Genomic DNA, 21,587 nt, shown 5'->3' with positions numbered 1-21,587 from the left:
GCACTCAAAATGGTATAATGTATTACGTAGTGCACGTCCTTGACGTATTTCAGGTAATGTTTCACCCACAGCTCCTACTGAAGTGACAGACATGCATGCTGCAGGTACAGGTTTTATTGGAAGGATGGATGTACCACACTGCCACACATTTCACAGTGATGATGAAACATTTTGGAGCGATTCTCTTCCCCTTAGGGGAAGGTGTTTTTTTTTTTTCGTTGTTGTTGTTGGTTGTTGGTTTTTTTGTTTGTTTTTGCTTGTTTCTTTTCTTTTTAATTTATTTTAATTTATTATTTTTTTTACTTGTACTTTATTTGTACAGACAGGTATCCTGTAAATTTCTTTGACTCTTGTTCCCCAGCAGTCAGTATTGGGGCCTACCCTTTTTAGTATATGTATTGATGATTTGGATGAGGGAGTTGAGTGTACCCTCATGAAGTTTGCAGACAATACCAAGTTGGGGGGAAGTGGTGATCTGCCAGAGGGTAGGAAGGCCCTGCAGAGGGACCTGGACAGCTTGGATCGATGGGCAGAGGCCAATGCGATGAGGTTCAACATGGCGAAGGGCCGGGCCCTGCACTTTGGCTGCAACAACCCCAGATAACGCTACAGGCTTGGGGCAGAGTGACTGGAAGCTCTGCAGAGGAAAAGAATCTGCAGGTGTTGGTTGATGCTTGCCTGAACATGAGCCAGCAGGGTGCCCAGGTGGCCAAGATGGCCTACGGCATCCTGGCTTGTATCAGGAATAGTGTGGCCAGCAGGACCAGGGAGGTGATCATTCCCCTGTACTCTGCTGTGGTTAGGCCGCACCTTGAGTACTGTGCTCAGTTTTGGGTGCCTCACTACAAGAAGGACATCGAGGCCCTGGAGCGTGCCCAGAGAAGGGCTGCGAAGCTGGGGAAGGGCCTGGAGCACAAGTCCTGTGAGGAGCGGCTGAGGGCACTGGGGTTGTTTAGTCTGGAGGAGAGAAGGCTCAGGGGAGACCTTACTGCTCTCTACAGCTACCTGAAAGGAAGGTGTGTGGAGCTGGGGGTTGGCCTCTTCTCACAGATAACCAGTGATAGGACTAGAGGGAATGGCCTCCAGTTGTGCCAGGGGAGGTTTAGGTTGGAAATGAGGAGACATTTCTTCTCAGGAAGACTGGATAGGCATTAGAATGGTTTGCCCAGGAAGGTGGTCAAGTCTCAGCCTCCTGACCTGGAAGTCTGAGATGGGGAGCAGAAGAAACCCCCCACACTTCAGGTGGAAAGTTAGAGACCTGCTGCTCCACCTGGACTGTCACAAGTCTATGGAGCCAATGGGATCCAACCCAAGTGTGCTGAAGGAGTTGGCAGATGTGATTGCTGGGCTCCTTTCCATCATCTATCAGCAGTCACGGTCATCCAGGGAGGTCCCAGATGACTGGAGACTTGCTAATGTGATGGACGTCTATAAGAAGGGTCGTAAGGAGGACACAGGGAACTACAGGCATGTCAGCCTGACCTTGGTGCCAGGAAAAGTGATAGAATAGGTCATCTCAAATGCAATCACGTAACGTTTGTGGGACAACCGTGGGACCCAGTCAGCATGGGTTCATGAAAGGCAAGTCCTGCCTGACCAACCTCATCTCCTTCTACGACTGGGTGACCCTCCTGGTGGATGAGAGAAAAGGCCTATACTTCAGCAAGGCCTTTGACACGGTTCCCCACAGTATTGTCCTGGATAACCTGGTAGCCCATGGCTTGGACAGGTACACTCTTTGCTGGGTTAAAAACTGGCTGGATGGCCAGGCCCAGAGAGTAGTGGTGAACAGAGTGAAATCCAGTTGACAACTGATCACCAGTGGTGTTTCCCAGGGGTCAGTGTTGTGGCCCATCCTTTTTAATATTTTTATTGATCAGTTAGATGAGGAAATTGAGCACACCCTCAGGAAGTTTGCAGACAACACGAAGTTGGAGGGAAGCATTGATCTGCCAGACGGTAGGAAGGCCCTGCACAGGGACCTGCGCTGTGGGCGGCTCGGGGGGGGGGGGGGGGGGGAGGGGCTGGAGGGGAGCGGGGCGGCCCTGCCCCACACACACGCACACAGCCCCGGGAGCGGGGCAGGCCCCTCTGGGTCTCCCGGCCGCTGGGGTGCGGTGGTCGCGGCCTCCGCCGTGGGCAGTGGCGCAGCGCTGAGGCGGTTCGGGGCCGTGTGGCTGGGCCCGGTCCGGCTGTGGCGGGGCGCTGGCCAAGTCCAGCTGCTGTTTGTGCGCCCCGCACGGCCTTGTGCCTGTATTGTGCAGCCCTAGGAGGGGGTTGGGTGCGTACCTGTGGTGGGGCTGTTTGTTTGGGTTTAACATTCGAGCGTATGAAAACAGCAAACTAGAAATTCGGGTTCCTCCATTTCACGCGGTAGAAAAAAACTGATTGTGTTTTATGTGTTATAGATGAAATGTTATTGATGCATTGATCTCCACTTTGCTGCGTGTTCAGAGCTTCATAAAATAGAAGTCGAGATGAAGAGCAGGGTGACGCAAATAAATGTAAGTATTCTTAAGCCTGAATTGTGGGGGTTGGTTATTCTGTTACTGGTGGTTAGAACCCCCCATGGGCTTCCTTGCTCTTAGGTTTGTCCTGACCTTTCTGATTGATGTGGCTTTTGATAGGGGTGCTTGAGGGATACGTTGATATCTTCTTGTATCTTCCCAGTCATGTGATTATAGTAGTGCTCCCTCATCTACCAAATAAGCCAGTTAGGAGAGGTGTGCCGTTTGGAAATTGATTAGGAAGGAGGCTGGTGGCTGTGGCAGGAAGCCTGGCCAAGAGCTGCAGGTGACTTCAACAAATATCGCTGGCTTTTGCATGGAGACATGGGAACTTGCAGTTTCAGCTGCATCCACAGTATTGTTTTACTCCTGCGAACGTTCGCTTATCTGTTAGGGTCTGCTTGTGCGAAGGCACATGCTGTGTGTGCCTAGAACTTGAGAATGGAGTCCTAAAAAGACCTGGCTCTACCCATGTGTTAAATACATATTGTATTTATGATATCTATATGATTTATGAAGTTGGAAATGATTTAGTAAGAAAACAAATTATGATTAGGAAAAAAAAGAGGAAGGTGTAACAAAAAACATGTAATAAAGAGGATTCTTAGAAGAGGGAAAAGACACCAAAGTGGTAGAAATCTGTTAATAGTATTGGATATGATGTGACAAAGTGTACAGTAATGTGTGGAGGAAGAAAGCAGTAAAGGATCAAAGGGAGACTGAAGATCAGCCTACCGTAGTCTCTGGTACTAATCAACAGTAGATGCCTCAGGAAGGTACTTTAATGGCTGCCCTGCTCTTCACAACCGCATTCCCAGTCTCCACCTACTTGCAGTTTCCTGAGCCAGATAGTTTCTTTGGTAACCTGTGTGATTTTTGGTTTTCTGTGTTCAGTCTGAGAGTCATGAACCCATGCCCAAACTTAAAATCTGGGTCATCCTGTAGCAGGGAATTCAGCTGCTTAAGCAGGCGTTATTTGGATCTAACTCTCCTTGTCATGAGTCTGACTGCTATAAGCTTTATTTGATGGCCTTTGCTTCTTGTAAGGGAGTAGGAGACTAAAGCCATGATATGCCTTGATGTCAAAATACATATGTTCACACTGAGTATATTATAACACTGGGGCTTGATTTTTTTTTTCCCTGTTTTCTTTAAAGCATGGCTCCAGTCACGAAAGGAAAGAGGAATACAGTTCACGCCACAGAAGTTTGTCTCCAGAGGACAGGTAGAAATGACTGATTTATATAACCTATTATTTCATTTATGTACCTCCCATAGAGAGATGAGTCCAAAACAAAAAAAACTCCGTGCTTTTTATCTTTTTATTTATTACCATAACTGAGCAGTGAAAAATAACTGCAGGTTTAATAAAATACTTGCATGCCAAGAAAACGGTAATTAAATAGACTTCTTGTTATAACTAATTATTTAAAAATTCCTTACTCATTTAGTTAAAATCTCAAGGGTCTCAAAAATGGAAATCAGATGCCAGCTTCTTTCTTTGACTCATTGCTGATACTACAACTGTTGCTTTAGAGCAAGCTTATGAAAGCCAGCAGAAATATCATTTGAAGGGCAGTCTACTGAGGCAGGAGATGAACTGCTAGCAATTTAATTTCATGTTTTAATTGGTATAAAACATCTTGTACCAAACAGAATATCATTTTCAATAGTGTGTTTTCTGTTTCACGCAACACCAGTAAAAGTAGGCAAAACGAATGCATACATCTTAAGAAATACCACATGCAGCATTTGCCTTTGGTATTTGATGCTATTACTGTTTGGCACATACTTCTAAGTTGTAGGAGGTGCTTCCTTTTACAGTGCTTTTCTTGATTAAGAAATATAAATATGTGAAACATATAAAATTATTCCCTGGCTGTCAACATGTTGTTATAAAGGGAGCATCTTCTATTTGAGTGATGCATGTATTAAGACCCAGAGTGCACAGGTGGACTTGTTGGCATATATGTAAAAGATTGTTTTCAAGTAGATATTAATAGAATCACAGAATTTCTAGGTTGGAAGAGACCTCAAGATCATCAAGTCCAACCTCTAACCTAACACTAACAGTCCCCACTAAACCATATCCCTAAGCTCTACATCTAAACGTCTTTTGAAGATTTCCAGGGATGGTGATTCCACCACCTCCCTGGGCAGCCTGTTCCAGTACCTAACAACCCTTTCAGTAAAGAAGTTCTTCCTAACATCTAACCTAAAACTCCCCTGGCGTAACTTTAGCCCATTCCCCCTCGTCCTGTCACCAGGCACGTGGGAGAACAGGCCAACCCCCACCTCACTACAGCCTCCTTTAAGGTATCTGTAGAGAGCGATAAGGTCGCCCCTGAGCCTCCTCTTCTCCAGGCTGAACAAGCCCAGCTCCTTCAGCCGCTCCTCGTAGGACTTGTTCTCCAGGCCCCTCACCAGCTTCGTCGCCCTTCTCTGAACAAAGAGAATAGCATAGCCTTTTACTGAGAACTTTGTTTTTTTGGGTTGTGAATAGGCATATAGAGCGGGACAGGTCTCCATCTCCCAGAAGAAGAAGAAGATACTCTGATGACAGCAGGTATGATCAGGAATGTTCAAGAAGGGACTACTACGATGACAGAACTTCAGAAGGAAGGTGAATACCAATCCATGTTTTTTAATCAGTATGGAAGTACTGATTTTTAAAGAATAAAAGACAAAAACTTCTCACAAACATTTTCATTGCCTTTTTTCTGTCTCCTTAGAAGGACGGAAAGAGGGAGAGACAGACATTATGAGAAGTGGGAGGAAAGAGAATCTGATCGAAGGAAGCAGAGAAGACTCTCTTCCCCTGATCGTAGAAGTCCAGAGAGATCAACAGTTCAGAGTTCGCTTGCTCATGATGAGGCCACATCAAAGAAAAAGAAAGAAGAAGTGGATCCAATCCTTACTCGCACAGGTGGTGCATATATTCCACCTGCCAAGCTCAGGATGATGCAAGAACAAATCACTGATAAAAATAGGTGAGTTGATGGTAAAGGATTTTAGGAAATGTTGGTGAAAATGGGATACCTTTTGTGGGCTGTAATGATTCTTCTGAAGGTACAGTTTTCTCAGAAAAACAGCTGTGAGCTGTCTCCTTGTAGTCTTCTTCCTTCTTGTCTCTTGGGAAAACAGTATAACACCAACCAGTAAAACAAGACAAAGAAAAAAAAAAAAGCAAACAATAACAAAAAAAAAAACAACAACCAGATTATGACTATATGCACTTCTGCTGTTAATGGAGAAGTAGAATACAGAGCATAAACAGGGATTTATTTTTTTTTTTGTAATACCGCAGAAAACCAAACATGCTGGGTTAATACCATATCTGTGGAGAACTACATTTTCGTATATCATGTTGGTTTTGTAGGTTCCTGGTAGTTAAATGTATAACTGTGAACTGACCTTCACATTTATGCAGTGAATGTTTTCTTTGCTATGTTATTTAATACAGCTTGCCTTCATGCTTTTATATAACACTCTACAACAATACTGCCTTAAACTTACATATTAATCATTTGTGATACCTTTGTAATAGCTTGGCATATCAGAGAATGAGTTGGGAAGCCTTGAAGAAGTCGATCAATGGTCTTGTCAATAAAGTGAATGTTTCTAATATAGAAAATATCATTCATGAGCTCCTTCAGGAAAATATTGTTCGGGGAAGGTAAGCGATAAAATATTTTAAAGCATCTCTTTTGTCTTTGTGTTAATAGGTATATTGTTCACTTGTGCATCACTCTGTGTGCTTAGTATATGGATACTGGTCTGATTTTAAAATTCCTTAAATACCTTAGGCTGTATCGTCCAGTGTAGAGGAGCTCCCTACTTGGGAAAAGGGACTGGGAGTGGGGGAGGTAGAGGAAGTACTGTATGCTTGGAAGAATAAGACAGTACAACAGATGATAGCTTTCCTTTTCACAGTAGTTTTACCTGCTCATTTTTCTTGAATGTTTTGAAACATACATGTCTGTGTCTATTTACTTCTGTATTCCCAGATTTTATCTGGAGCTAAATATTGTCTGAAAATACACTTTTTACTACAGCTGTTCGACTAGATTGTTTTCCACCTTTATCTTTGCCATTGTAATGTGGAGAAATGATTACTGTGCTCCTGGAGATCACTACTAAGTCATGGCAACCGCATAAGTAAATGCGGTCTGAACTAGACTATTTTCACTTGCGTCTGAGAGCATCTAAGTTTCAAAACAAAATATTCTGTTCCTGTACACCAGTATAAAGTGATTATTTCCAACTGATGACTTCTGATTTAAGTACAAATAAGCTGATGCAGTTTGAATTTAGATCTGTGTAGGGTTTCTTTTGAAAGACAGTCGAATTTCAATTGACCATAGACAAGACAGTTGTTTTTCAAGTATGTACTTTAAAGATTTATGTTGCGAGGGTTTTTTTCTTGTCTCCCTTTTGTTATAGAATTTGCATGTTGTTGCATTAGCTTATCTACTACTGCACTAGAAAAAGTATATCTGAGAGGTCTCAGAAGATTCTTTTCAGACTTCATTATTGAAATATACATAGGATGATGTAATAACTTATAAGCCAAGCTCGCTGCTTTTATTTATTTCGGTTCTAAAAAGGTGATCTTGTGTTTCAAAACATAGTTACGATGCTGAAGAATGCAGGTTCATCTGAGAAAATCATTGAAAAGTATTATTTTGCCTATTCTGGTTTTGCTAAGCATTCAATTTTATTATTCCTAGGTAGATCTTTTAAGGATCTTTCATGAAAATATAATTTTGATTTCCCATCTAGTTTTGCTTGCTTACGTTATTCAGTATTTTGGATCATAATTCTTCATTGTAAATAGTTTCAGAGCAGATGTTTTTTCTGTCACAAAGCGATTTTTGCTATTTCCAATGAGGGGGCTGTGGAAGAAACAGCACAGTCATACAAATTTAAAAGCTTAAGAGCCTGCAGTGTGGTTAAAAATAGGATAATTGCAGGTTACAAGATAGAGACTTTTTAAGTGCTTACCACTTAAAAAGATACCTTTAATAGGCATAATATTTGAATGATATGGTGCTAGTTTAAGAGTTTCTGGGTTCAGTCATGTTTGGGAAACTTGATTTTTGCAGAACTCCATTTGTTGCACAATAAACAACTGATAGAAGGATACCAGACTGTCATTTTCAAACTGTTCTAACAATGCAATCCTATTTTATGATATGTACTGCATAAAAGTTTTTTCTTGTAATAAAACATTTATGTATTTTTACAGGGGGTTGCTGTCTAGATCCATTCTGCAAGCTCAAGGTGCCTCTCTAATTTTTACCCATGTTTATGCAGCTCTTGTGGCAATTATCAATTCCAAGTTTCCAAATATTGGTGAATTGATTCTCAAGAGGTTGATACTAAATTTTCGCAAAGGATATCGCAGAAATGATAAGGTATGTAAAATGTCAAGAAGCAGCATTCTGATATATAGTTCTTCTGTGCTGAACTTCTACCGTGTACATTCGAATGATGTACTTGGAAGGAACGCAGCTGAGACGTGTGGGTTGGGACCCATCATTATATTTGACTTAACATGTTGACTTAACATAAGTACATGAAGCACAGTAGTATTAGAGTATCACGAAAGCTTGACAACCTATTTCATGTTGGAACTGTGATGTTTTTTATTTGAAAATATGTAGTCCTAATTGTAGAACATACCAAAATATTTATTTTCATGACTTAATTTGATTGATATGCACAAATCTTTAGTAAGAGTGTCTGACTTGTAAGTTTTTCTTCTGTATAAGATGCATTGTAATTTCCTGACGCATTGTAATTTCCTGCTCTATTTTTTTGCAGCAACTCTGTCTAACATCTTCAAAGTTTGTTGCACATCTGATGAATCAGAATGTGGTATGTTACTATTTGATCCATACTTTGTATGGCTATTCTTGTATTTATTTTTTAGTTTCAAGACAATGGTAGCCCAAGTGAAGATGTTTTCTCTATTCTAAAGGTTACAGTATTTGCTGTAAGTGCTTAGGACCTTTTTTAGAAAAGACGTTCTATCTGGTAATTTGGCTATGATGTTTTCACTTGCCATTGCACTTATGCTTCAGAGTTTCCCAAAACTTCATGTAAGTGTGTAGGCTAGTATTCCAATAGTTTGCTTTTTTTCAAAGGCTGAGTCTGGGGCTCTGTCCCACAGATCTTAAACAGAGTTTTCTCACAATGCTGTAATCTCACGCAGTCTTAAGCATCTTTGTAGGCAGAATTAGATTCAGTTGTATTTAAATCAAATTTGAACCTATTTGTATGCCACTATCTTCTGTGTTATAAATACCAGGATTTCTACCTCAGTTAAATGGGATACCCCAGTTTAAAACATTAGTTTCTTCTTTAATAAAATTATGTATATTCCCAATGGTTTTCTAAAAGACTGAAAGAAACAATCTCATATATGCCATTTGCTTACATACATAAGCCTGGAAGATTGGCTTGATTATAGACACGATTCACTTCCAAAACTAGCATTTTACATCCAGGTAGTTTTAGTAATGTGTTATTTTATTTGCTTGTTGGAAATACATTCTGTTTTTCTTAGTGGCAAAATGTTTTTCATTGCTTGCTCACCAGAGTGTAGCCACATTTCGGTAGTATTGTCATTGACTATGGAGATGATGTATGTACAGATAGCAAAATTGTATTTGAAATGTTGACTACATCTTAATTAGCTTTGTCCAGCGTGTTGTCTTGTGTATGCATGATTAAACAAGAGTCATGTGACATCCTCAAAGGCTAGACTTCTCAGTCAAGTAAATCACTACTAATTGTGGAACATTGTAAACTCATGTTATTTACTGATATTCTTTTTACAGGCTCATGGGGTTTTATGTTTGGAAATGCTCACCTTGCTTCTTGAAAGGCCTACTGATGACAGTATTGAAGTAGCAATTGGGTTTCTTAAGGAGAGTGGGCTCAAATTAACTGAAGTTTCTCCTAGAGGTATTAATGGTAAGTATAATTAGCAATAACATTAGGGTTTGTTTTTGTTTGTATTAGAAAGTCCTTTTTCATATTAACATTTCTGTCTATTTTGAAAGCAATCTTTGACCGTCTTCGACACATCCTGCATGAGTCTAAAATTGACATGCGTGTTCAGTACATGATAGAAGTCATGTTTGCTGTACGGAAAGATGGCTTCAAGGATCATCCAATCCTTCCAGAGGGATTAGATCTAGTGGAAGAGGAGGATCAGTTTACTCATATGTTGCCATTAGAGGATGAATACAACCCAGAGGATATTCTTAGTAAGTTAGAAATGGGAGGTACTTCTGTGATTGTATTCCCCAAGAATATAAACTGGAGATGTAATTTGCAGTATTTTTCTTCACTGATGTATTTTAAAGATTCTCTTTTTATTTTAAAGATGTTTTCAAGATGGATCCAAACTTTATAGAAAATGAAGAGAAACATAAAATGCTCAAGAAAGGTAGGTGTGTATACACATTTCATATATAACAGAGGTATTAAGTATTTTACATGTATAATGTGTGCATATTTATGTCTATAGATACTTATATACGTTTATAAATGTAAACTATTTAATTTATTTAATTATTCATTTAATAATTAATAATTAATTTAATTATTCAACTGTTACCAATTTTATTATTTAACAGCAGGTGGTATCTGTATCCCAAATAACTGTCTTTTAGTTCATGGTACACCTTTACAGTGTATTCCTGCTGTCTTCTTCAGTGTTGTTTCTGCAACTATGTATCATTCGGTTATGACATACCTTGTCCACCTGAGACACTCCTTCACTCTTAGGTGTTGGAACAGGTGTTCATTAATGGTGAAACTACTGTGATACTACATTTCTTTAATCTGGGATACTGCTCTTTCAGAAATCCTTGATGAAGGTGACAGTGAATCTGAACCAGATCAAGAAGCTGGAAGTAGTGAGGAAGATGAAGAGGAAGATGAAGAGGAGAATGAAGATGGTAAGTGTGTGACTGGCAGCTTGGAGACCTATTGTGCGTGTGTTTTTTTTGTAGGTGAAACAGGAAAGGAGACCTTAACTTCTGTTACACGCTTTCCAAAACTAAGAATGTTGCAATATTGAGGGAGGTTTTAATCCAAACTTATTCCTAGATCTAAGTATTTAATACTAGCAAGTAGTATTCCATTCCATCCGGTATTCCTTCCGTTTAAAAGGAAGCATTCAGCATAGACAAAACGAGAGAGATCTTTGCTTGATTTTTCTTGACCTTATCAATTTAATTCAAGAAGATCCTTGCAGACCTAAAATGTTAAAAATAACTTACATGAAAATGCTAACTTAAACAAACAAACAAACAAAAACTTTATGGTCATGTCTAGTGTTATATCTTGTTATTAACTTGCTTTTGAAATCAGATTAGGTTTTCTTAAAAATGTATGTACATCTTTTGTTTATATCTCAGTTCTGTTCAGCCCCCTTGCTTGATCTGTGCCAGTCCTCTATTCATGTGTTTTCATATACTGTTGTATATACGTTGTTTCAGTTCGGTTGTATTATATACATTAGTGTAGAGTCTGTAACTGAAAAGCAAGCAAAGTGCTATTCTTGTAGAGTACTTAGAATGAAATTTCCTCACTACTTTAGCAGAGTATTTTACAGTAGAGCAGAACTTCCACAGAACCTCTGGCTGACTGGAGGGGTCAAGGAAGGGAAGAGCATGAGAATTCACAGGATGTTTATGCTATTGCTAAACTTTAAAGACTGAAGGAATAGTGAATAGAGGTGTTTCTGGAATGGTTGTGGTTTGGAATAATAGATTTTTCTGCTCTTGATTCAGGAGAAAAAAGGACTTTGCAGAATGTATTCTACATGTAGTGGAAATAAAAATTCTCTTGTAAAATACAGGAAGACCTATATAAAGCATTGTATAGTTACATTATTCAGAAAATACTTTGTTAATAACGTAAGCAAAGAATGTTAAACCCAGTGGTGCAATTGCTAAATCAGGTTTTAGGATTTCAAAGGAATCAAACTCTTAAAATTTTATCTAAATATTTACCTGTTGGTCAATAATCATACAAACACTGCTTTTTTATTTTCCCCCCTGTAAAAGAAAATATATATATATATATATATCACACACAAAGTTGCTAATTACAAATATTTAAGACTATAAAAAGTATTGCATAGTGTGTTACAGACCTAATAAAAACAGATGTGTTATAAGAGATTACTTAGACCTGCCTTGATGTTTTGCTATTTCAAACTGCTTTTCTTTTCCCAGGCCAGAAAGTTACAGTCCATGACAAAACAGAAATTAACCTGGTCTCCTTCCGTCGTACAATTTATCTTGCTATTCAGTCAAGGTAAAGGTTTATATAATTTATATTCAAGTGCGTTTCTTTTGACGTGGTGGAAATTGAATGTTCTTTTTTCTTTAAATTGTATGCCAAATCAGGATTTAAGAAGTTCAATACAGAGCCCGATCTGATAGTGTAAAGCAGACTATTGTTTGACAAATGGGTAGATGAGTTATCATCCTAAGAGAAATTCATTTTGTTTAAAGTGTTTATGAAATTAGCGTGCTGGGACTTTTCTATTAATATTGCTGTAATCAGAATTGTTTTAGTGAACAAAGGTCAGTGGTTTTTATTGTAGTTACATTGCACGGATAAGGAGAATTTTTTTTATCTTATTATAGCTTAGACTTTGAAGAATGTGCTCACAAATTGCTGAAGATGGACTTCCCCGAAAGTCAAACTGTAAGCCTTGCTTTTTATTCTTTTTTGTTATTAACATGATTATAAAGTAGTCCTGTGGTAGTATATAGAATACTTCCTTGTCCTGAGACCCAGTTGCTATAAAGAGCGGATGAACAGGCAGTCTCCTTACAGGTGTTTCTCATAATGTCTTTAAACTGTTAGAGCAAATAGGCTGATACCTGTTTCTTAAAATGTTTTTTTTTTTTTTTTTTTTTTTTTCACACAGTTTCTACTTTCTATCAAGCAGCTTAAATGTTTAAGGCCTATTTGAAAATGCTGGTTGGTTGGACTGTTGGAAGAGTTAAGCTCTAACAAAAGTACTGTAGCATGGCAGACATTCTCAGCATTTTGTCCCTGAAAGAGGAGTTGGAGACAATACTTGAAGGCAGCTGTGAACATTGTCAGTGGAGCTAGGAATATAGGCTAGTACTAAAAGAATGAATTGTGGTTTTGCTTCTACAGTGTTCTGAATAATAGTGTGTATTGATTTAAAACAACTTGGGTATGGATGATTTATTGCCATCTTCTCAGAAAGAAATTGTTTGCAGACACTGTTTAAGATCAATTGGTATGTTTTCATTGGTATGTTTTCAAGTAAAGGAAATTGTTCCTCAGTCAGTAAGTAATTTACATGAAAGCATATGAAGAATTCAGATGACTGCTGTGTATTTTCGTATTTAATTCTGTGCATGGAGTATTTCAAGTCTACCTAAATGAAATACTAAGCACACATAGGATTATGGCTTCCCATGAAACCATAACCTGAAGTATTCTAAGTAGAGGAAAGAAATCCTGTTTTGCAGCAAATCAGTTCAGCTATAGGGAGAACAATCTAGAATATATATGCTACATCATACAATGAAGGTATAAATTGAGTAATGCTGCTTATTGAGTAATTGCTTTGCAAAATACTTCTCAAATGTTGGTGTTTAATACCACTGCAGTCTATCAACTACCAGCTATTCTGTGATCAAGATCTACAAAGTAAATGTATTTAAAAAGAAAACAAAACAAAAACACCACAACATAAGTCAGAATCTTAGGTATGTAAATCAGACTCTTTTTTTATCACTTAATTTGGGAAGACTAGGTGTTTTTGAGATTTAATATTTGCTGCCAGGATACTTGCTTTTACTTTCTGTGAATGCCTTACTTGCTGAAAATAAAATATCCCAAGATGCACAAATGCAATGAAGGTGTTACTTTCCATGTAGGACTAATCTATAGGGTACTAATTTACTGAATGTGAATCTTTTTACGTTACATAATTGTATGAATTGTATGTGCTTTATAGAAATAAAAACGGAAGTTTGGGCTTTGAGAAACTTGGTATTTCCCCTACTAATCAAAATTTAAAATACAAGAACAACAGAATACTCCTTGACACTGCAGTGTACTACAGGATAGTGATGAGAATGTCAACATTTTTTTTTTGTTTTTATTTAGTAAGCTGTTTTTCTCTGACTTGAGGTGGAGACACTTCTTATTTTTGCTATGAAATGCTGCTTTTTCAGAAATAAATGATGCTGTTAAACAGAAGCATCAGTCTTCTATTTCCTATCTGATTTGCATGCATTTAATTTGTAGTCTTCTTCAGCTGTATATTCTCCTTCCTGAGACTACTCACCTAAACCTCATCTTTTTTTTTTTTTTTTTTTAATGCTCCTTTTTTTTGGATGCAAAGTTTCTATGCCTCAGTGTCTATTATTCTTTATCTAAACCACCCTTTCTTTCTACAATTTTGTATTGCAAGTTTACAGGCAGTTTTTCCTTTTTTGATCTCTAACATAGGGTTTAAGGTTTTTTTTTTTTGTTGATTTGATGCATTTTGGTATGCTCTGCTCTGCACCGTTTAGCAGTAGCACTGAAGTACTTAGTATGTAAAATATTCAGATTTTTTTTTTCTTTTTTGTTTGGCTTGTAAGGAAAAAAAAACATTACTGATATTCTTTACAGTAAATTTAATAAGAGACTTGCTTTTCTTAAGTGCTAAGGGACCAACTGCTGCCTGCAGATCAGAAGTTGAAGAGCTTTGTTGTAGTCTCTTCTAGAGCCTGTGACAAGCTGTTCTAAACAAGCCTTTCAGTTAGTTCTTAAGCATATGTTTGTTGGGCTATTTCTGTTCTTAAAAAGTACTGTTATTATCTGTGTTAAAACTGCATTAATGTAATGCATTGCCAAAGAAAAATAAATTAAAACTAGTAGAGGAATATGATATTACCAGTTTTCTGGCTTCTGAACTACAACGAAAGCAAAAAGGAAGCCTGTTTAAAATGTCAGAAATAGGCTTTTCAGTTTGCTTTCCCTTAACAGATTTTTGTTGCCTCTGCTCTTGGACGAGCATGTTTCAGTTTCTGGTGGTTTTAGTTAAAAGGATTTGAGAATCTTCATGGTAGTACAGATCTAGACAGAAAGAAAGAAGCGCTTAACTAGAGAATCATTCCTTCTTTAGTGCATGAGGAATGCAGAGCTTTTTCTGGAAGATCTTACTGCATACAAACTACTTAATTTCAAAAGGATTTAAGCATTGTTCAAGCTGAGAGCATAAAGTGTTCTTCCCTTGTTGCTCAGCCCACAGCGGTGGGGAAAAAATACACCTTGTTCTTGCTCTTTAGAAGTTTGGCTAAAATAGGTTTGGCTTCTATTTGTTCTTTTCAGTGGTTGTGATGTGATGTGAACATTGGTTTACAGCAAAGTTTGGAACTTCAGTAAATTAGCCTCATCTGTAAGAGTCCTGGTCCCCAGTCCTGGTCCCCAGTCCTGGTCCCCAGTCCTGGTCCCCAGTCCTGGTCCCCAGTCCTGGTCCCCAGTCCTGGTCCCCAGTCCTGGTCCCCAGTCCTGGTCCCCAGTCCTGGTCCCCAGTCCTGGTCCCCAGTCCTGGTCCCCAGTCCTGGTCCCCAGTCCTGGTCCCCAGTCCTGGTCCCCAGTCCTGGTCCCCAGTCCTGGTCCCCAGTCCTGGTCCCCAGTCCTGGTCCCCAGTCCTGGTCCCCAGTCCTGGTCCCGTCCCTTTTTACTCACAAGCTCTCCACCTGTCCATCACCCTCCCCCAGCTGGAGCTGGGTACACTCTAATTGCTCCCTCACATAAGGGCAACCCCACCCCCTCGTTTCCCCCGCCTGTCTCTCCTAAAGAGGGTGTAGCTCTCCATGATTGTGTTCCAGTCATGTGAGCTGTCCCACCACGTCTCAGTGATCGCAACGAGATCGTGGCCCCGCGTCCGAATGCAGACCTTGAGCTCATCCTGTTTATTTCCCACGCTCCATGCACAAGCACTTTAGGGAAGCAGCAGGTACAGTTACCCTGGGAGGATGCAAGAAGAAGATACTGGACGGGGGATTGGGAACGCTACCTTCTCTGAGGAGCCCTCAGACAATCCTATGGGAGAGCTCAGAAGTTTTTCCCTGTCTTCAACAGTGACAGTGGTGTGAAATGTGTTCATCTGATCCGTGGCAGTATGGAACAATGCTAGGGCTGCATGGTATGATGAATGTGACCTTCTGTCCTACAGACCCTTCTATAAGCACAAGTCTAAGAAAAACAGAGTGGTTAATGTACATGTATGTAGTTCTTGTACCTTGCAAAGGAATATTTTGGCAATTCAATTTGTGTCAATAGAGAGCTTGAAGGGAAATGTATTTGTAGGCTTTTACTTGAAGTCTCTGATATCTGGGGGGGGTTCAGAATAGCTGCTAACTATTATGACTATTGCATGGGACGCTATGCAAGTCTCTGGTATCTGGCCAGGAGACTAAGGAGACGGGGAAAGCTGAAGAACGACTAAAAGACAAAGATTGCAGGGGATGCTGCACAAGTCTCTTACAGCCAAGCTGGACAAAGGAGAAGGACCAGAGGGAGGAAGACTATGAGCCTTCCGCATGAGAGACCCCCAGAGGGACCACCGGAGACTGTTACGCATGCTCCAGTAGGAGGGTTTGGATTCTGGAAACTAATTATAATAACCCTGTTTTTTTTAGAAGCAGTAATGAACATGTGTTAGCCTAGGAGCATAAAAATCAGCTGCTTGATGTAACTGGTGTGCGTCCTGGTGGAGCAGAGACTCCCAGTGCACCCAGCACTGTTTGCTTACCTCTATTCCTTTAATAAATTGTAAACTTTGATTATAGTCCTATTTTGAAGACTGAGCCATTTATAAGAGTAGTGAGGACTTCGCCCAGCCCTTCTCTGTCACCTTTAGCTCCCCTCCCTTCCCCCATCAAACCTAGTTTAAAGCCCTGGTAATCAGCCCAGAGAGCTTGCTCCCCAGCACACTTGTGCCCCACTTGCCCAGTCCTGGTCCCCAGATTTTTGTGCCAGGAACATGATTCCACAGAGCCTTCAAGCCTTTCTGTAGCTTTAAAGATGCTGAAATGGTCCCTGGCTTAAGAAGAACTAGTTCCCCGCCTGGCACTACGAATTGTGGCTTAGGGCTAAAAGCTGAGGCTCTTGTCTGTTACGTGAACAGCCAGGGAGACTCGGCCTCCCTTCTCTGTTGAGTTTGGTGCTGCCTAGCCTTAACTTTTTCAGTACTTGGTAGTGTCCCCCAGGCTCTTGTATTTTGAGAGGGATTGCACTCCCCTTACATCATATGGGAATCCCAGTTTTCTGTCTCAAGGGTGAATGGTGTAAGGCACTTCTGAATCATTGCAGGTTGTTGTTGTTGTCCATTGCCGTGTAAATTAAGGTCATGCAAGTACCTTCTACCGTTTCTTCTTCCCTTTCATTTGTTGTCTGGTTTCTACCAAATATTAACATATTTGGTGAAATGCCTTAAAACAACATTACTTTCTAATTAACAACTTTTTTTTTTTTCTCTCTAGGTCTGCCAGTAGCTGACAGAGTAGAAAGGTGTGCCTCTCTCTTTTTTGTATAGAGTTAGAGGCAAGCCTGATATCCAGCCAAGACGGACAAAGGAGAAGGACAAGGACAAAGCCTGGGAGGAAGACTATGAGCTTTCAGCACGAGAGACCCCCAGAGGGACCACCGGGGACTGATATGCATGTGCCAGTGGGAGGGTTCAGAATCCGGGAACTAATTATAATAACACTGCCTTTTCTAGAAGTAGTAATGAACATGTATTAGCCTAGGAGCAGAAAAAGCTGCCGCCTGATGTAACGTGTGTGCGTGTTGGAGGAGCCCAGACTCCCCGCGCACCCAGCGCTCTTTACTTGCCTTTTATTAACCCCATAAATAAATCTCATAAAGCTAAGTTGACTTGGAATTTATAACAGTATGATGAAAAGTGTTGCACTCCAAGTTGGGAAGGGGAGAGGAAAATGTTCATGTATACGTGAGAATTGTACTCAGACAGCTGATTACACCTTTGCATACACCTTTAAAGGGAAAACTTTAAACCCGAGAAGCAACAGGCAGTTTTCTACATTTCTTGATATGATAACGTGATATATGATATAGGTATGATATCAAAGGATGATATCATACCTGTAGTCTGCTGCAGGCTGAAAACTAGCCTGTGCCTCAGGTACCGTTTTATGCCTTTGCTTTTGCTACTACATCCCTGTAAGCCTTCAAAAGAGAAATGAAATCACCCTACCAGAAGAAACACCGTCCAGAAGACACTTGAGTTTTTAGGGCCTGAATTCTCACTGAAACCAAAGGCAGGGATCTTACTGACCTGAGGAAAGAGGCTTTAATCTCTCCTGGCTTATTTACTCCTGAAGGAGCGTGAAAGAGATGCGTGTCCTTGTATGTGAAGAGGAGGTGAAGGAAGAGCTAGTGCAAGGAACACACAAATCCGTTGCGCCAGACTAATAGGTGGCTGGCTCTGAGCTGGGAGACTGCAACAGAAACACAGAACTATCTAGGTTGGAAGAGACCTCCAAGATCATCGAGTCCAACCTCTGACCTAACACTAACCAGTCCTCCACTAAACCATATCACTGAGCTCTACATCTAAATGTCTTTTAAAGACACCCAGGGATGGTGACTCCACCACTTCCCTGAGCAGCCTGTTCCAATGTCTAACAACCCTTTCGGTAAAGAAGTTCTTCCTAAGATCCAACCTAAAACTCCCCTGGGGCAACTTTAGCCCATTCCCCCTCATCCTGTCACCAGGCACATGGGAGAACAGGCCAACCCCCACCTCGCTACAGCCTCCTTTAAGGTACCTGTAGAGAGCAATAAGGTTGCCCCGAGCCTCCTCTTCTCCAGGAGGAACAGGCGGCTCCCTCAGCCGCTCCTCGTGGGACTTGTTCTCCAGACCCCTCACCAGCTTCATTGCCCTTCTCTGGACTCGCTCAAGCACCTCGATGTCCTTCTTGTAGAGAGGGGCCCAAAACTGAACACAGTACTCGAGGTGCGGTCTCACCAGAGCCGAGTACAGGGGGACAATCACTTCCCTAGCCCTGCTGGCCACGCTGCTTCTTATACAAGCCAGGATGCCGTTGGCTTTCTCGGCCACCTGAGCACGCTGCTGGCTCATATTCAGCTGACTATCCACCAATACTGCCAGGTCCTTCTCTGCCAGGCAGCTTTCCAACCCTTCCTCTCCCAGTCTGTAGCTCTGCTTGGGGTTATTGCACCCCAGGTGCAGGACCCGGCACTTGGCCTTGTTGAACTTCATGCAGTTGACCTCAGCCCATCGGTGCAGCCTATCCAGATCCTCCTGCAGAGCCTTCCTACCCTTGAGCAGACTGACACACGCACCTAACTTGGTGTCATCTGCAAACTTACTGAGGGTACACTCAATGCCTTCATCCAGATCATCAATGAAGATATTAAAGAGGACCGGCCCCAGCACCGAGCCCTGGGGAATGCCACTGGTGACCGGCCTCCAACTGGATTTGACTCCATTCACCACGACTCTTTGGGCCCGGCTATCCAGCCAGTTTCTAACTCAACGAAGCATACGCCAGTCCAAGCCAAGAGCAGCCAGTTTCTTGAGGAGAATGCTGTGGGAGACGGTGTCAAAAGCCTTGCTGAAGTCAAGGTAGACCACATCCACAGCCTTTCCCTCATCCACCAAGCGCATCACTTTGTCATAGAAGGAGATCAGGTTCGTCAAGCAGGACCTGCCTTTCATAAACGCATGCTGACTGGGCCTGATCGCCTGCTTGCCCTGCAAGTGCTGCGTGATGACTCTCAAGATAATCTGCTCCATGAGCTTCCCTGGCACTGAGGTCAAACTGACAGGCCTATAGTTTCCCGGGTCTGCCCTCCAGCCCTTCATGTAGATGGGCGTCATGTTTGCTAGCCACCAGTCAACTGGGACATCCCCCGATAGCCAGGACTGCAGATAAATGATGGAAAGCGGCTTGGCCAGCTCCTCTGCCAGTTCTCTCAGTACCCTCGGGTGGATCCCATCCGGCCCCATCAACTTGCGCACATCCAAGTGCCATAGCAGGTCGCTAACCATTTATTCGTGGACAGTGAGGGCCACATCCTGCTCCCCATCCCCTTCCACCAGCTCAGGGTACTGGGTATCCGGAGAACAACCAGTATTACCGCTAAAGACTGAGGCAAAGAAGGCATTAAGCACCTCCGCCTTTTCCTCATCTTTTGTAACAAGGTTTCCCCCCGCATCCAGTAAAGGTTGGAGATTCTCCTTAATCCTCCGTTTTGCATTGATATATTTGTAAAAAGATTTTTTGTTGTCTTTAACGGCAGCAGCCAGGTTGAGCTCCAGATGAGCTTAGGCCTTTCTAATTTTGTCCCTGCACAGCCTCGTAACATCCTTATAGTCCTCCTCAGTGTCCCGCCCTTTTTTCCAAAGATTGTAAACCCTCTCTTTTCTCCTAAGCTCAGGCTGCAACTCTCTGTTGAGCCAGGCCGTTCTTCTTCCACACCGGCTCGTCTTTGGGCACGTGGGGCAGACCGCTCCTGCGCCATTAAGATTTCCCTCTTGAAGAGCGCCCAGCCTTCCTGGACTCCTCTGCCCTTCAGAACCACCTCCCAAGGGACTCTACCAACCAGTGTCCTGAGCAGCTCAAAGTCAGCCCTCCAGAAGTCCAATACAGCGGTTTTACTGGTCCCCTTCCTGGCCTCGCCAAGAATAGAGAACTCCACCATTTCGTGGTCACTCTGCCCAAGACAGCTTCCGACCACCACATCTCCCACCAGTCCTTCTCTGTTTGTGAAGAGAAGGTCTAGCGGGGCGCCACCCCTGGTAGGCTCACTAACCAGCTGCATCAGGAAACTACCTTCCACAGAAACCTCCTAGACTGCTTTCTCTGGGCTGTGTTGTGCTTCCAGGTTATGTCAGGGAAGTTGAAGTCCCCCACGAGAACAAGCGCCGACGATTTTGCAACTTCTGTCAGTTGCCTGTAGAACTCCTCATCCGTCTCCTCATCCTGGTTCGGCGGTCTATAACAGACCCCGACCAGGACGCTAGCCTTGTTGGCCTTCCCGCTGATCTTAACCCAAAGGGACTCAACCTTGCCATTCCCAGCCTCGAGTTCCACAACATCGAAAGACTCTCTAATATAGAGAGCCACACCACCACCCCTTCTGTGCTGCCTGTCCCCTCTGAAGAGCCTATAGCCAGGCACTGCAGCACTCCAGTCATGAGACTGGTCCTACCACGTCTCCGTGATGGCAACCAAATCGTAGCCTGCCTGCTGCACGATGGCTTCCAGCTCCTCCTGTTTGTTACCCATGCTGCGTGCATTGGTGTAGATGCACTTCAGCCAGGCCATTGCCTTCTCTCCCAGCCTTGCCATTGTTCCCCCTGGCACAGCTCCAACAAGCCTTGAGTGAATGAACGGCTGTGCGAACGGCTGCGTGGTGCTTAGCTGCCGGCTAGGGGAAACCATGACAACAGCAATGTAGTCATGTAACCAAATTGAAGCCAAAACTTTCAGCCCGGTCCTTGACCTGAACAGGGAGTGAGGATCCGTATCCTGGCATTTATACGTGATAGGTTATGTGCAGCCAAAGTAAATACTGCAGTCGGAGGTCATGGCGCTAGATTTTGAAAAGTCCGGCATAAAGAAGAGATCTCAGAAAAGCAAATTTAAGCAACATTAATGTCAAGCAAAGTCTTTCTGATTGCTATATTCTTTATCTGTCGTGACTAGACAGATGAAAAACTATGACAGCAATTTTGCCTTTTAGGTCATTTTCTTTTTTATTTTATTTAAGTTTATTGATCTTATTTTAACAGGCTCTGTACTAATTTTCCTCACAGAATGACTAGCAGAAATATGAGCCTTATGTGCCTTTTGTATTTAATTCATTAGGTCAACTCTAACCACTAAGCCAGGTTATTTCTATTAGCGATAAGGAGCAATTGAACCTTAAACATTGAAACCTAGGTTGATGAGCCTATTCCACAAGGTCTCATGACTCCACACATGTGAAGCGAAATCTGCCAGGTGGGGATCATTTGAC

At 41.8% G+C, this 21,587-nt stretch overlaps 1 protein-coding gene across 9 annotated transcripts; it reads left to right on the top strand.

The window, feature by feature from the left end:
• The first annotated feature begins 1,928 nt into the window (after nucleotides 1-1,928).
• LOC119717614 (pre-mRNA-splicing factor CWC22 homolog) lies at nucleotides 1,929-17,448 on the top strand. 9 transcript variants are annotated; one of them, XM_072041549.1, is made up of 16 exons: nucleotides 2,017-2,281; nucleotides 2,409-2,504; nucleotides 3,665-3,732; nucleotides 5,011-5,130; nucleotides 5,240-5,497; nucleotides 6,055-6,183; nucleotides 7,756-7,924; nucleotides 8,334-8,387; nucleotides 9,353-9,488; nucleotides 9,578-9,784; nucleotides 9,904-9,966; nucleotides 10,385-10,480; nucleotides 11,765-11,846; nucleotides 12,182-12,242; nucleotides 15,987-16,164; nucleotides 17,113-17,448. In XM_072041549.1, the coding sequence occupies exons 2-15, from the start codon at nucleotides 2,478-2,480 to the stop codon at nucleotides 16,119-16,121; spliced, it is 1,605 nt and encodes a 534-aa protein (XP_071897650.1). In that variant the 5' UTR covers nucleotides 2,017-2,281; nucleotides 2,409-2,477; the 3' UTR covers nucleotides 16,122-16,164; nucleotides 17,113-17,448. The 9 variants fall into 9 exon arrangements, with proteins under 9 accessions (XP_071897651.1, XP_071897650.1, XP_071897649.1 ...); XM_072041548.1 differs by having other exon boundaries at nucleotides 17,060-17,448; XM_072041550.1 differs by lacking the exons at nucleotides 2,017-2,281; nucleotides 17,113-17,448 and adding an exon at nucleotides 1,929-1,959 and having other exon boundaries at nucleotides 15,987-16,656.
• The last annotated feature ends 4,139 nt before the right edge of the window (nucleotides 17,449-21,587 follow it).

This window comes from Anas platyrhynchos, chromosome 8 (genome assembly GCF_047663525.1).
Source record: "Anas platyrhynchos isolate ZD024472 breed Pekin duck chromosome 8, IASCAAS_PekinDuck_T2T, whole genome shotgun sequence".
Lineage (NCBI taxonomy): Eukaryota > Metazoa > Chordata > Aves > Anseriformes > Anatidae > Anas > Anas platyrhynchos.
The sequence above is the reverse complement of the archived record's forward strand: the minus strand, read 5'-3'. Positions and strand labels throughout refer to the sequence as shown.

Excerpts from the sequence above, each read along its gene's own strand:
- LOC119717614 (XM_072041549.1), top strand. The coding sequence starts at position 2,478 with ATGAAGAGCAGGGTGACGCAAATAAAT. Across the intron at positions 6,184-7,755 it reads GAAAATATTGTTCGGGGAAG|GGGGTTGCTGTCTAGATCCA; the intron begins GTAAGCGATAAA and ends GTATTTTTACAG. Across the intron at positions 8,388-9,352 it reads ATCTGATGAATCAGAATGTG|GCTCATGGGGTTTTATGTTT; the intron begins GTATGTTACTAT and ends TTCTTTTTACAG.